The 14,892-nt window shown below is 35.6% G+C and overlaps 1 protein-coding gene across 3 annotated transcripts in view; it reads left to right on the top strand.

Annotated features, from left to right (window-relative positions):
* The window catches only part of SEL1L2 (SEL1L2 adaptor subunit of ERAD E3 ligase), a 115,072-nt gene that overhangs the window by 24,120 nt on the left and 76,060 nt on the right, over positions 1–14,892 (top strand). For all 3 annotated transcript variants that reach the window (XM_013057091.2, XM_045078427.1, XM_013057090.2), the window contains exon 3: positions 12,925–13,093. In XM_013057091.2, the coding sequence (XP_012912545.1) occupies positions 12,925–13,093 (169 nt within the window). The remainder of the gene's footprint in view (positions 1–12,924; positions 13,094–14,892) is intronic.

The raw sequence follows: 14,892 nt of genomic DNA, 5'->3' as shown, positions 1-14,892 counted from the left end.
TCTTTACAAGCCTGAGATCATGACCTGAGCCAAAATCAAGAACCACCCAGGTACCCCTTTAAATAGAATAATTTGGCTTTTATTGTTGAATTGTAAGAGTTCTGCATATATTCTAGATATTGGCCCCTTATCAGATATATAAATTGCCAATATTTTCTCCCTTCCATGTGTTGCCTTTTCATGCTCCTGATAGTGTCCTTTGATACACAGAAGCTTTAAATTTTGATGTAGCCCAGGTTTTTTTACTTTTTGGCCAATACTTTTGGTATCATATCCAGGAAATCATCACCAAATCCAATATCAAAAAGTGTTTCTCTATGTTCTCTTCTAGGAGTTTTTATAGTTTCAGGTGTTATATTTAGGTCTTTAACCCATTTTGAGTTAACTTTTATATATAGTATATTTCATTATTTTGTATGTGAATATCCAATTTTCCCAGCCGAATTTGTTCAGACTGTCCTTTCCCCCCATTGAATGGTCTTGGCACTCTTCTTGAAGATCATTTGGCCATGTATGAAGGTTTACTGCCTAGCTCTCTGTTCTATTTCATGTCTGTCTTTATTCTATTACTACGCTGTCTTAATTTCTGTAGCTTTATTAAAAAATTTTGATATTAGGAAATGTGAGACCTACAACATTGTTTTTATCTTTCAAGATTGTTTTGGCTAGTCAGAGTCCCTCAGATTCTGGATGAATTTTGAGGAATTCTTCTATTTCTGAAAAAAAATGCCACTGGGATTTTGATAGGGATTGCATTGAATCTGTAATCACTTTGAGTACTACTATTAACATTTTATCAATATTGAATCATCCACTTCATGAACACTTGATATCTTTCTATTTGTTTTTATCTTCTTTAATTTATCTTAGCAAACTTATATAGTTTTCAATGTATGTCTTTTGCCTCCTTGGTAGGTTTATTTCTAAGCACTTAATTTTTTTAAAATTTTAAAAAAGATTTTATTTATTTGAGAGAGAGAGACAGAGAAAGTGAAAACACAAGTGGGGTGAGGGACAGAGGGAGAAGCAGACTCCCTGCTAAGCAGGGGGCCCAGTGCAAGCTCAATCCTGGGACTCCAGGATCATGACCTGAGCCAAAGGCAGATGTTTAACTGACTAAGCCACCCAGGTACCCCCTAAGTACTTTATTTTTTTAATGCTGTTTTGAATGGAATTGCTTCCTTAATTTTCTTTTAAGATTATTCATTGTTAGTATATACAAATGCAACTGACCTTTGTGTGTTGATATTGTATCTTGCAACTTTGCTAAATTTATTACTTCTAATACTTTTGTGTGGAATCTATAGAATTTTCTACATGTAAGATCATGTCATCTGAGAGCAGAGATAATTTTACTTCTTCTTTCCAATTTAGATACCTTTTATTTCTTTTTATTTGCCATTTGCTCTGGCTAGGACTTCCAGTACTGTGTTGAATAGCAGTGGTGGAGTGGCATCTTGCCTTGTTCCTTATATTAGAGGCAAAGCTTCCAGTCTTTCACTGTTAATAATGTGGTTAACTATGGGTTTTTTATATATGGTTTTTGTTATGTTGAAGTAGTTTCTATCTGTTCCTAGTTTGTGAGTGATTTGATCATGAAATGTATTGAATTTTGTCAAATACTTTTTCTACATTAATTGAGATGATTGTGTGTGTGGGGGTTCCCTCTTCAGTCTGTTAATGTGGTTATTACATTGTTCAATTTTTGTTATGTTGAAACATCCTTGCATTCGAGGAATAATTCCTACTTGATCATATTGTATAATCCTTTAATGTACTCTTAAATTCGATTTGCTAGTATTTTGTTAAAGATTTTTTCATCAATATTCATCAGGAATATTGGTCTGTAGTTTTAGTGTCCTTATCTTGCTTTGGGATTGGGGTAATACTGATCCCATAGGATGAATTGGGAAGTTCTTCTCCTCTTCAGTTTATTAGAAGAGTTTGAGGCAGAATTTGGGTAGCTTTTTTAAATTTTGGAAATACACTACTACAAACACAGACATACGTGTCATATAGGATACCTCCTATAATATACACACACAGAACTACATATCATATATTATAGAATACCTCTAGCTGAGACTGGGGGAAATACATTGTTTTCAAGCATATTATTTTTTATGCAACAAGCATATGAATATCCACATTAAATGGGATAAATAAAGAACATAAATAACTTCACATCAGATCCAGACAGGTTTTCCTACAAATTGAATCTGAGCACCAAACTATTGAAAAAATTTTGTTTTCAGATTTTGTGGATTTGGGAACCTCAGATAAGGGTTTGAGTGTCATGTAAAATCACTGCTTCATATAGACCTTCCATTTAGTTACTCCTCTTGCACTCCATCCAATTAAGTGGTGAAACCTCAACCCTGACTTAATATAGTTTTCTACCATTCAATCCCTGTACCTATCTAAAATGTGGCTGGAAATAAACACAACCAGTCTCATTTTAATTTTACAAGCCTCAAGTAGGCATTCAGTGTTTCTCTCCAAACCTGAACATATCCCTAGTCAAATTTATTGCCCCCAACTCTAAGGTTTCTATTTCATATTTCATATTTTCTCCTGTTTTCCTAAATCCAACATATCTATCCCTCACTCTTAACTGATAACTTTGCTATTTTTCTTTTAGTCATTAGTCAGTCTAAAGACTGACTTTACATCATCTCATACACTCTATCAATCTCCCAACATCTATAATCACATACGCTGTCTCAACTCAAGACACAAATTGCCTAAATGTGGCTTAGACATCTCTACTAGCATATCTAAAAGGCATTTGACACTGGACATGTTAACTACTGACCTCTTGATTTTCCTCACTCCCAAACCTGTTCTTCCCTCATGTCTCTCATACCACCAAATGGCTCCTTCATCCACAGATGCTAAAAGTCACTCTCCACTTCTTTCATACCCAACACATCAAATATCGTGGTCTTTAAAATATATCCTGAATCCAGTCACTTAACAACTCTACCACCAGCCGCCAATGTCACCCATTGAGACTCCATGGTAGTAGTCAACTCCCTAGTTCTGACTACATTCTTTTTTTTTTTTTCACATTTTATTTATTTATTTGACAGAGAGAGAGAGAGAGATCACAAGTAGGCAGAGAGGCAGGCAGAGAGAGAGGGGGGAAGCAGGCTCCCCACTGAGCAGAGAGCCCCATGCGGGGCTTGATCCCAGGACCCTGAGATCATGACCCGAGCCGTAGGCAGAGGCTTAACCCACTGAGCCACCCAGGCGCCCCCTGACTTCATTCTTATGCCACTGTAGTCTCTTCACCTCAAAGTATGGGTTCCATTGTACATAGAACAAAGTCAAACTCTTCATCATGTCCTTCAGGACTTCATATAACCTGCTTTTTGCTCTTTATCTGAGCTCTGACCTTCCACATTACTCACTCCATTCCAGCCATCTTGGCCTCCATAATATGTTTAGAATCTCAACTATATCTCTACCTCAGGGTCTGTTCTTCCTTCTGCCTAGAATGATCTACCAGGTAATCAGGGGTCTCATTGCCCCCACTACACACTTTATTCAGGTATGTACTCTTATGTTTCTCCCTCAAAAAAACACAAAAAAATTTTTAAACAAAACTTTTCTTAATCATCTTTCTAAAACAGCATACTTCTTCACTTTCCAAATAAGTTTTATTATCACGTGTCATTATGTCATTATGTGTTCATTTAATTGTTCATATTTGACTTCCCTCTGGATATTGAACTTTGTGAATACAGGCCCTTTACTTTTTGCCCACTTCTGTATCTCAGAGCCTTAATTAGTCTCTAAAATATAGTAAGTGCTTGATAAATATTTGTAAATGAAAGAATATCACTGCTCAGCAATATTTGTATCAGATACAGAACAGAAACTACTCGTCAGTAACTTTAATGAAATTTATGAGAAAAAAGTGCTGAAATTAATGACAAAAAATAGTTTTCTAGGGTTTCCTTTTGATTTTAATAATCTATATATAACCTGTACCATGAATACCTAATATGGCTATTTGTTTAAATATAATTTTCTGGGATGCCTGGGTGGCTCAGTGGGTTAAGCCGCTGCCTTCAGCTCAGGTCATGATCCCAAGGTCCTGGGACCGAGTCCCACATCCGGCTCCTTGCTCAGAAGGGAGCCTGCTTCTCTTTCCGTCTCTGCCTGGTTGTGCGCTCTCTCTCTCTCTTCCTCTCTGACAAATAAATAAATAAATAAAATATTTAACTGTAACTTTCTGCTCCTTGCATGTACAAATGTAGAATATAAATATTCTAGTATGTATCAGTTCTTAATGTTCTGTCTCTTTCTTTAATTTTTTAAATTACTTTTCGGTGTACTAGAATTCATTGTTTATGCACCACACCCAGTGCTCCATGTAATACGTGCCCTCCACAATACCCACCACCATCTTAATGTTCTCTTAACTTCAGAAAAGTACCCTTATAGTGCATTTATCAATTGTCAGAAGTGTCATGCTAGCACTATATTATTAGTATTACTAATGCTATTTTATTTTTCCCCTTTCACTTTCTACTTTACCATTTTTCTACATTTTAAAAATCATCTTTGAATAGCTCTTGACTATTGTCATTTGATGCCTGTAGAAGATAGATATGCAAATACGCAATAAAATAATTAGCATTGTCTTTTCCCAAAAAAAAAAAAGTTTTCATTGATGAATGAATTATTTCTTCTAAGAGTTAACTATTCCTTTAAATTACAGGTGGCTGTTGCCATATTTCTTTTTTTTTTTTTAATTTAAAAAATACTAAAAATTTTAACTTTAAAAAAAAATTTTTAAATCTTAGGGGTATGCCTGGGTGGCTCACTTGGTTAAGTGTCTGTCTTCAGCTCAGGTCATGATCCCAGGGTCCTGTGATCGAGTGCCACATCAGTGTCCCTCCTCAGTGGAGAGCCTGTTTCTCCCTTTGCCTGCTGCTCTACCTACTTGTGCTCTGTCTCTGATAAATAAATAAATAAAATCTTTTTAAAAATTCTAGGCATAATAGGAAAAAGTATTCTAAGATTTTTTTTATATTCTTAACTGAAAATACTTTAGGCAAAATGAAAAACACTAAGACCATCACTAAAAACATCTTCGCTTCAATATAAGCACCTCATAAATAGCATCTTACAGTAAGGAAGAAAAACTACTAAAACAGTGAGATTTACAACTTCAAAAGTGACACTCTTTTTTCCAAATATATATACATTCATTTAAGACAACCTAGAAAGCTTGAATAATCTCTGATATACCTTAAATGGCTGATTAAAACCATAATTTAGGGACACTAGGATGGCTCAGTCAGTTAAGCATCTGTCTTTGGGTCAGGTCATGATCCCATGGTCCTGGGCCCAAGTCCCACAAGGGTTTCTTGCTCAGCAGGGAGCCTGCTTATCCCTCTGCCTGCCACTTCCCCTGCTTGTGCTCCCTCTCTCCCTCTCTTTCTCTTTGACAAATAAGCAAATAAAATATTTAAAAATAAATAAAACCAGGGGCGCCTGGGTGGCTCAGTGGGTTAAAGCCGCTGCCTTCGGCTCAGGTCATGATCCCAGCGTCCTGGGATCGAGCCCCGCATCAGGCTGTCTGCTCAGCAGGAGCCTGCTTTCCCCTCTCTCTGCCTGCCTCTCTGCCTACTTCTGAAGTCTGTGTCAAATAAATAAATAAAATCTTTAAAAATAAATAAATAAAACCATAATCCAGACAACATCAGTGTGAATTTTTGCTATGTGTAGATATTTTCACTGTCTGATGAGTGATATAAATTTTTATTGTATTTTATTTATGTATTTTAATTCCACTTTATTTGGCTGACTACCTTCTTCAATTTGACCTAGGGCAAGAGTTCCAAACTTTAGCATATATCTGAATCACCTGAAGGACTTGTTAAAACACATAGTACTGAGTTTTACCCTCAAAGTTTCTGCTTCTGTAGACCTTGAGTGGAACTGAGAATTTGCATTTCTAACTGATTCCCACGTGATGTTTGGTGTTGTCATTCCAGGGACCTTCCTCTGAGAACCAATAACCTAGGGAAACCTGAAAAGAAAATTCTTCTTTTTTTCCACATCCTCTTGCCTTTCTCCATAACTTGGCTTAACTCTGATAATGCCTGGAGCACTAATGTTCATACTCTTTAGAAATATAGTGACCTAAACATAAGATATAGAATCCACATCTGTATATCGTGGAGGAAGTAGAAATTCAATTCCTCCCTCTTGCCAAACCAAATATAGCATACTGTATTGCTGTCTCTTCCATAACCCTGTAACACCTCATTCATTGACCTAGACAAGGGCCACTAATGAGGAGGTGCTGAGCTATTCTTGTTTTGCCATTCCTATTGTCCTCACTGATGCCTTCAATAAGCGCTTACCTTCCATGTGCTCTTTTTCCAGAGAAATTTTTCAGCAGAATTTAGGGTATTACACAGTGCCAAGGAACAGTCACTATTTTGGGGCATGTGATCCGGGAAAGAAAAAGGGACATAGTTAGTTAAGGAAAGCAAGAAAGCCTTTGTTTAGCCCTAAGGAACACAAGGCACTGACAGGCAAAAAATCCTTACCCACCAGTCCTTCTTTAACTTCTCACCTATCTCTCATTTGCAAGGAATGATACTCATTTCTCATTCCAAAGCAAACATGGCTCACACTTACTCCTCTAAGACAAAAACAAAAACAAAAACAACAATAACAAACAAACAAAAAAAAACCAGAAAACCAGTTTGGAGTCATTACCATATATAGAGTTGTGTGTCTAGTGGGATGAGATGGATTCCCTCCTCAAAAATTCACCCTCGCTCACCATTCTTCTTCATCTGTGTAATTGGAATCTCCATCCACTCAACTGGTCTCGTCAAAAGACAAGAAGTTATCTTTGACTTTGTCCTTTCTCTTATTCCTACATCTGATCCATATCCATTCCCCAGCTGCATTATTTCCAAAACATATCCTAAGTTTGCCTAAGTAGTGTACCTCCATTGCTTCTGCACTTCAAATCTCATCATCCCTCACCTGGTTGACTGCAGTAGTCTCTGAACCATTCTTCTTGCTCCCTCCCACTCTTAATCCTGTGCAGTTCTGCTCCTCACATGTCAGCCAAAATGTTCTTTCTTTCTTTCTAAAATATAAATCAGGGTATGTCACTTAAAACCCTCTGGTTTCTTCCTCTTATCTCTTTAATAAAATACTTACTCTTTACCATATCCCTTGTGATGTGACCCCCTACTTCTCTCTCTCTCTTTCTCTTCTATAATTCTTCCCTTAACTCATACTCATTCAGCTACGTGGGCCTTATTCCTAGACCATACAAATTTGCCCCCACTTTAGAACATTGGTACTTACTGTTATCTCTGCCTAAAATGCTCTGCCACCTAACTATGCAGGACTGCTTTCTTGTCATTAAATTCTTGGCTTCAAAGTCACCTCTTCATGAGGCTTTTCTTGGGCATCCAGTCTAAATTAGCTATGCCCCAACCCTTCCTCATCCTGTATTTCACTCTTTACAGCTCCTTGTTTTAATCTTTTCATAGCATGTATTGACACCTGATATTAACTTGTTCATTTATTTGTTTACTGGCTATTGCTTTCTCACAGACAAATGGAAGTTCCATAAGATCAGACAGATTCCCCTGTCTAATTTGCCATTCTACCTTCCAATTCCTAGTGAATGCCCAGCATAAATAGACTGAATGAATGAATCACTGATTCTTACAGCTCTTAAAGAACAGATTGGTTCATTACTTGATTGTTTCATACCTGCTGCCTCCCAGAAATTATTTGAGGAGGCTATTAAAGTCCTATTAACACTAGTTGTGTTGTTGCTATTGAAAATTTGGGGGCTAACTTATATTCAGCATCAAAGACATTTCTAGCAACAGTGGGGTCCAACGATATGCTGAAATTGTTGTTTACTGTCCTTAAGTGAAATTAGTCCAGAAAAATATATAGTATAAAAATATTTTCTGCTAAAAAAATATATATTTTCTGCTAATGAAAAGGTATTTAGATATTCTGCTTAGGAGATTAAAAAACTATATTTCAATAATAATAATAATAATGTTTACTGATTCCCCAGGCTGAAGACATCTTAGTTCACTGATGAACAGAGCAAATTAAATAGCCAAAATATCTAGGTCCTAGTGGTTTAGAATCTGAAACAGAAAAGCAGTAACATTTATTTACATTGAGTCTGTATATAGTCAATATAATAATAATCATAATAGCTAATATTTATGGAGTATTTTCTATATACAGGGCTTTTCACATGTATTAACTTACATGATCCTCACAATAATCCAATGATTTAGGCAATATTATTACCCCCCATTTTACATTTATGTTTACTATTTGTGTTTATTTTAAACTGAGCCACAGAGGAGTTAATTAACTTGCCCACAGTTAGACACAGTTAATTAGTGGTGAGCAAAAAATACTAAGAAGGAAATATAAATGAAATTTTTAAAATTTCTAACAAATTTATTTTGGAGTATAAGTAATTATGTTGAACAATTGTGAATAAGTTATCTGTTCATATGTTAAAGTTTCTGTGTTTAAAAAGTAAACTTTTGTGTTGTTTTAAGAATAAAACTTATTAATTACCATCCGAACAAAACAATGTGAAAAACCTTAAGTCAAAGCAAAAAACCAAACAAACAAAAACAACAACAACCAAAAAAAAAAAAAAAAAAAACCTTAAGTCAAACCTCTAGCTTTAGCAGACAGCTTACTCTTTTAAACAGGAAGCTATTAAAAATGTATTCTGCATCCCAGTATTGTCGTTGTGTGTTTGTTTTTGCTTTCAGGCAAAGTAGAATAGAAATGCATCTAGCCATTAAAAAGCATGATCTAGCCACAAATAAATTAAGATTAAATGTACGGTAAGATAAATTCAAACTTTCTTTTCTCCAAGCCCACAGATGGTTAGTCTCACTTAGGAGAGGATGCTTCTACCTTTCCTGGGCTTTAAGAAAACAAGAGAGTTCCCCCAAATAAAGAAATCCACACGTTCATTAGGATCCCCTTTACTCAAGGATTACCCTTTACATTCTACTTGAGATGAGAACTATACAAAAAATTTTATGAAGCATCTGTAATTAATTGAGCAGATAAAATGTGAAATGTATGCTCTGGAATGATCTCAGCTGGAGAGACCATAGAGCAGTGAGCTACTGCTAACCAAGAAGGGAAGGCACTGTAAGGTGGGAGGGAAGCAAGATCACTGTTGAAGAGTGGAATGGAGGGCTTTGGGTAGAAGGAATTTGAGGTAGGCCTAGGAATAGGAGTGATATTTGAGATAATAGAAAAGAGGAAGCAATGAAAACTGAATAAGCAAGAATGAGAAAGTAAGAAAGAAGCTCTTCTATTTGGGAAGCAGGGAGTAGAAGAGTTTGGTTGTGGATGTCCATGTAGGTGTGGGAGTCATTAGAAGTAAGGTTACTGTGTCATTTTTAAGCTAGACTAAGAAGAACCTTAGATTCTGTCCAAACAATTTTGATTTTATCATGTTGTCACTGAGAACTGAGGGTTTCTGAGTTGGGCAGTGATATGTTCAAACAGATGCATAAGAAAAAATCATCCAGCCATGAATCTTCAGGAGACAGGGAGCGAAGAGGCAGGAGAGCTAGGTAAGGCATTTTTGGAACATCATGTCACTCTGATTGAGAGTTGTGGTTAATCTTTAATGGCCCTTAGGAGTTTAAAAACACTTCCCAAGCACATACGTTTAGAAACAGACTTCCATTGGGTTTACTGCTTGAAAACTAGAATATACATTATAAATCCTTCAACAGAAAATCCTGCCAGTAATACCTCTGAATACATTCAGAAACCAACCACTATCACCACTTCCCCCTACCATTTTCTTACTTCATGGCCATCAACTCTCACCCAGTTCATTTCAGCAACCTCTCTTTCCCACCCTTTCTCCAACACATAATATTCTCTATACAGCAGCCACAGTGATCTTTTTGAAATGTAAGTCAGTCATTATCGCTGTTCTACTCAGAACCCTCCAAAAGTCTGCCCTTCACACAGAACGCAGTTTAGAATCCTGATGCCAGCCTCAGAGCTCCCTCTGTCTTATTTACTACTCCCCCGCTCCCAATCTGCAGCAGCTGCACCATCTCACTACCACACTAGTATGCTCATGCCTCAGGGCCTTTGCTTTTACTGTTTCCTCTGCCAGAAGTCTTCCCTGTGGTATTCGTAGGACTAACTCTCTCCTTACCCTCATAGGGATCTATTCAAAAGTTATCAGAGAACTTGTCCCTAACCATCCTATACCAAATAACACCAACTTTTATCAATTCCATCTGTACTCTTAACAACAACAACAACAACCTGCTTTTAACCATTGATTAGTTGTCTATTATCTTCCCCACCAGAACATTAGCTTTTGAGTGCAGGGAATTTTTTTTGTTTATGACGGTCTCCCCAGTTCTTAGAACAGGGCCTGAGATAAACACTTAATTAATACTTATTATTGGAATTATGTAATCTCTGGGCGCCTTCCAGGATTAGAGAAAGGCTCTCTGTCTGCTGGGCTCCCTAACACACTGGTTGGCAGTTGTTCTGCCCACTCCTACCAGGTGGGAAAGGAATCAAAACCTTGAAGCAATGGCCTCTGTAGAAGGAGGAGATAGGAGAAATGACACCAGACAATCAGAGGCATTTGCCAGACTTGTAACTGCCTCTTCGACAAAGCTGTTGACTATTTTTAAATTGAAACATTGCATTTCTTTTAATGGCAATGACATATGTTCACCCAGTTATACCAAAGAATGCTGGAGGTTCATCAAAGTCCACGTGCTCTTCTTCATGATACCCAGGTATGTTATGTTTCCATTCTCCCTGTGCATTTGGGTGATGCCATGTGATAGTTTCAGCCAATGGAAAATCAATGCCACCCTTTGCCACTTCCAGGTCTGGCCTATTGAAGAAAAAAAAAAGGAGCAAACCAGATGAAACAAAATAAAACCCCTTTCTGTACATGATCTTCTATGTTCTTTCCCTTTCTGTCTGCTAGATTTAAATGCTCAGGGAAACCTTGAATCCACATGCTGAAACTTGGCAGAGGCTCATCCTGCCTGGGTCTCTAAACAACAGCACAGAGCAGAGCTGCCACTGACTTGAACACCCACCCATTGATTTTGAGCATTTTATACACTGGGTCTGTCTATTAACATGCAATATTGGTTACATTCTTACACTTTTAAAAAAATTTACTGCTTGTGTGAAATTCAAATTTAACTGGGCATTTTGTCTTTGTAATTGCTTAATCTGGCCACCCTTCAATAAGAAGTATCACATTTAAAGTCCTTCCATACCCACACATCAACTTGTACATGAATGTTTATAGCACCATTATTCATTTTAGCTAAAAGTTGGAAACAGCTCAAATGTCCATCAGCAGGCAAATGTATGAAGAAAATGTAGAATATCCATGTAAGGAATATTATTCAGCCATAAAAAGAGATAAGCTGGGGCACCTGGTTGTCTCAGTGTGTTAAGCCTCTGCCTTGGGCTCTCGAGGGTCATGATCTCAGGGTACTGGGATCAAGCCCCCGCATCGGGCTCTCTGCTCAGCAGGGAGCCTGCTTGCCTCTCTCTCTCTGCCTCTCTGTCTACTTGTGATCTCTGTCAAATAAATAAGTAAAATCTTAAAAAAAAAAAAATAAGCTGCTAACATGGGGTCAGTCTGGAAAATGTTAAGTGAAAGAAGTCAGTCACAAAAACCCATATAGTATATTATATACGATATGATTTCATTCATATGAAAATCCAGAATAGGGGACTTCGTTGAGACAAAGCACAGATTAGTCATTGTTGAGGCTGGGGGTAGGGGAAGGGGAGAATAGGAAGGCTAATAACTAAAGGATTCATGGTTTCTTCTCGAGGTGATAAAAATGTTCTAAAATTGACTGTGGTGCTAGTCACACACTTCTGTGAATAGTCTAAACACCATTGAGCTGTACACTTTAAACGTGCAATTATACATGTATAATTACAATATGTGAATTATATCTCAATATAGCTGGTTTGCTGGGTTTTTTTTTATAAGTCCTTTCGTGACTCCATGTCTCTACAGGCTCTAACCTCTGAGCCACTGTTCAGATGCCTTTGCTACTACAGAGGAAAGCATTTTAGGCATTCCAGAAAGTGATCTTGAAAAGAGGAAGTTTAAATTGTGATACTGTATAAAAAGGCAAACAAAAAACCTTTACTCTTCTTGGAAGTAGTGGTTGACAAATAAAGGAATTTTTTTTGTCTCCAAATATAATTTTTCCTAAAAAAGTATATATATAAATTATGAACATGTATTTCCATAAAGCTTTTCAATCTTCTCTCTTAAAATCTTCATTATTTTCTACTACTCAAAAACAATCCTTCCAAATCTCTTTCCTTAGTTAAAATAGATTAATTATATAACTTCTGGAAAGTACTTTGGAAAACATTTTTTAAGATTTTTCTCCATACAGTGACAAGATTTTCTATACTATCTACCAGTATATATTCTATACTATCTCTATACTACCATTATAAATTTGTTGTAATGTATAAGGAATACCAACATCTTCCTTTTTTTTAGCTCACACAATTTATATTACCATGACAACTTACCACTAGAAGGGTAAAATTGGTTAAATTCTCCTACCATTTTATTTTATTGATAACATTCAGGTTTTAATGTGTGGCTCTGAAGTTCAGATGAAAATGCAAGAGGTTTAAAAGGTTTTTATTCATAAAAGATATGAATTCTTAAAGTGAAGTGAATCATCATTTGGATTTAAAATAAGCAGGAATTAGAGTGATTGCATTAAATAGTATTTATGAGATGAACAGATAAAATTTTCATATTCTTGTATCATTTTGAAAAGTTACCCATGAAAAAATGAGCAAAAATCTTTTCTTTTGTAGGTATCAGTGAACGAACTCAAACAATTTTTATCACACATATTGGAACGAAGAAAATTGATTAAAGTGATCTATCAAAGAGAAAATGCTTTAGGAAAAAAGAAGATTCAACGTAAATTAAGAATAAAAGGAATTCAAAATAAAGATATCTCAAAAAGAAATACAAATCATTGTAAGTAGGAGCACCTGGGTGACTCAGTCAGTCTTGAAACCAAGAGTATTTGACTCTTGGTTTCAGCTTAGATCATGACCTTGGGGTCCTCGTATCAAGCCTCAGGGCTCAACACGGAGTCTGCTTAAGGATTCTCTGCCTCTCTCTCCAAACTCTCTCTCCCTCTCTCTCTCAAATAAATAAGAAAATCTTTTAAAAAAATTATTATAGGTAGAATTCCCTCTACCATGTAAATTAAAAACGACTTCATGTAATCTAAAATAAAATTTTAGAGCTACTTTCTGAAAAGTGTTAGAATATAGTCATAAATATTCATACACACAAAAGCTTTAAATTTTGTCAGCTTCTTTCAGATTCAGAATTTGTTCTGATGGTAATAAGCAAGGCTGATAATTAGAACTCCTGGATAAAAAAAAAAATCTCCAAAATTATGTGGATAAAGCATTTATTAGTTATTCTGCTAATAGAAACACTCAGACTTTAGACAAAACCAAAATTGATATAGTGCCATCTTTTTTTTTTTCTGGTCTAGCAATCTAGAATTCTTCCTAGTAAAGCATAGCCAGTTAGTTGATAGATTTCTCTGGATGCAAGAAGGAACTAGAAAATATAAACAATGTTTTCCATAACTACTATGTATAGGAGTTAACTTGCCCTCAATTATAAAATTTAGGAATCATTTTTAGTATTTAAGTTGATATATATCTTTTATAACAGATACATATGAACTTCTACTTTATTAACATCTTATTTAAGAGAGGGAAACTTCTATGGCAGAGAAAAGTTAATGATATCAGTTTTTAATTGCATTATAAAAGTATGTAAATATCTTAAATTTATTTTAAATCTAAATCATATACATTGAAACATTCACTTGACCATTTTTTGACATAGAAATACAACTTGCCTGTTATTTAGCATTGATCTACTGAAATACTGAATACTGAAATGCTACTAGTAGCTTTTCTAATATAAACCACACTCAAATGCATCATCTATGATTTCCCAAGTCCAGTTTTTAAAGAAACAAGAAACTAAAGACACTTATGGAACATTCTGTGAGCAGAATCCTTCCAGATATTTTCAGACTTTTTCCTCAGTCATTTATAGATGCTTCACCTTTAATTAAAGTGGATCATTTTTAATGGCTCTCACTGTTTTTCAATAACATTACATAGAAACACATTTTCTTTTTGCACTTATATGTAATCAGTTTACAGGTATTTAATTAAATCCTTAGTTATAATAAACAGTAAACCTGACACAGATAAGTTTGGGAACAAACACTCCTGATCTTTGGTAAGCATGCAAGGTTGGGGAACAGAAATGTACACATTTACTAAAGAGAATCCTACAATCTGCTAGCATTCAGTGTGCTGTGGACATCAGTAAATAAGTTAAGTTTGATAGAAGAAATGAAAAGGATTGATTGATTTGGCAAGTAAGGTAAGTAGAGACTGTTGAGGAAGCTTCTGCTGTCAAAAAGAGTACTATATTGTACACTTGAAACTAATATAAAACTGTATGTTAATTATGCTGGAATTTAAAAAATAAAATAAAAAATAAAAGGGAAAGTAATGCCACCCCTCAAAAAAGAACTCTTTCCCTTATGTGGAAGTGGTTATATTATACCTAAGAATAATAAATAATAAGCTATCTCTAATTAAGCATTTTCCATATTGTTTTAAGTGTTTTACCCAATTTTAAGATAGGTTCTATTATCTCTACTTTATAAGATGTGAAACCTACAGCACAGAACAATAATTTGCTTAACATCACAGAAAATATTTAGTAGGAAA

The sequence above is a fragment of the Mustela putorius genome, unplaced genomic scaffold (genome assembly GCF_011764305.1).
Source record: "Mustela putorius furo isolate JIRA1106 unplaced genomic scaffold, ASM1176430v1.1 tig00000253_pilon_pilon_pilon, whole genome shotgun sequence".
Classification (NCBI taxonomy): Eukaryota; Metazoa; Chordata; class Mammalia; order Carnivora; family Mustelidae; genus Mustela; species Mustela putorius.
The sequence above is the reverse complement of the archived record's forward strand: the minus strand, read 5'-3'. Positions and strand labels throughout refer to the sequence as shown.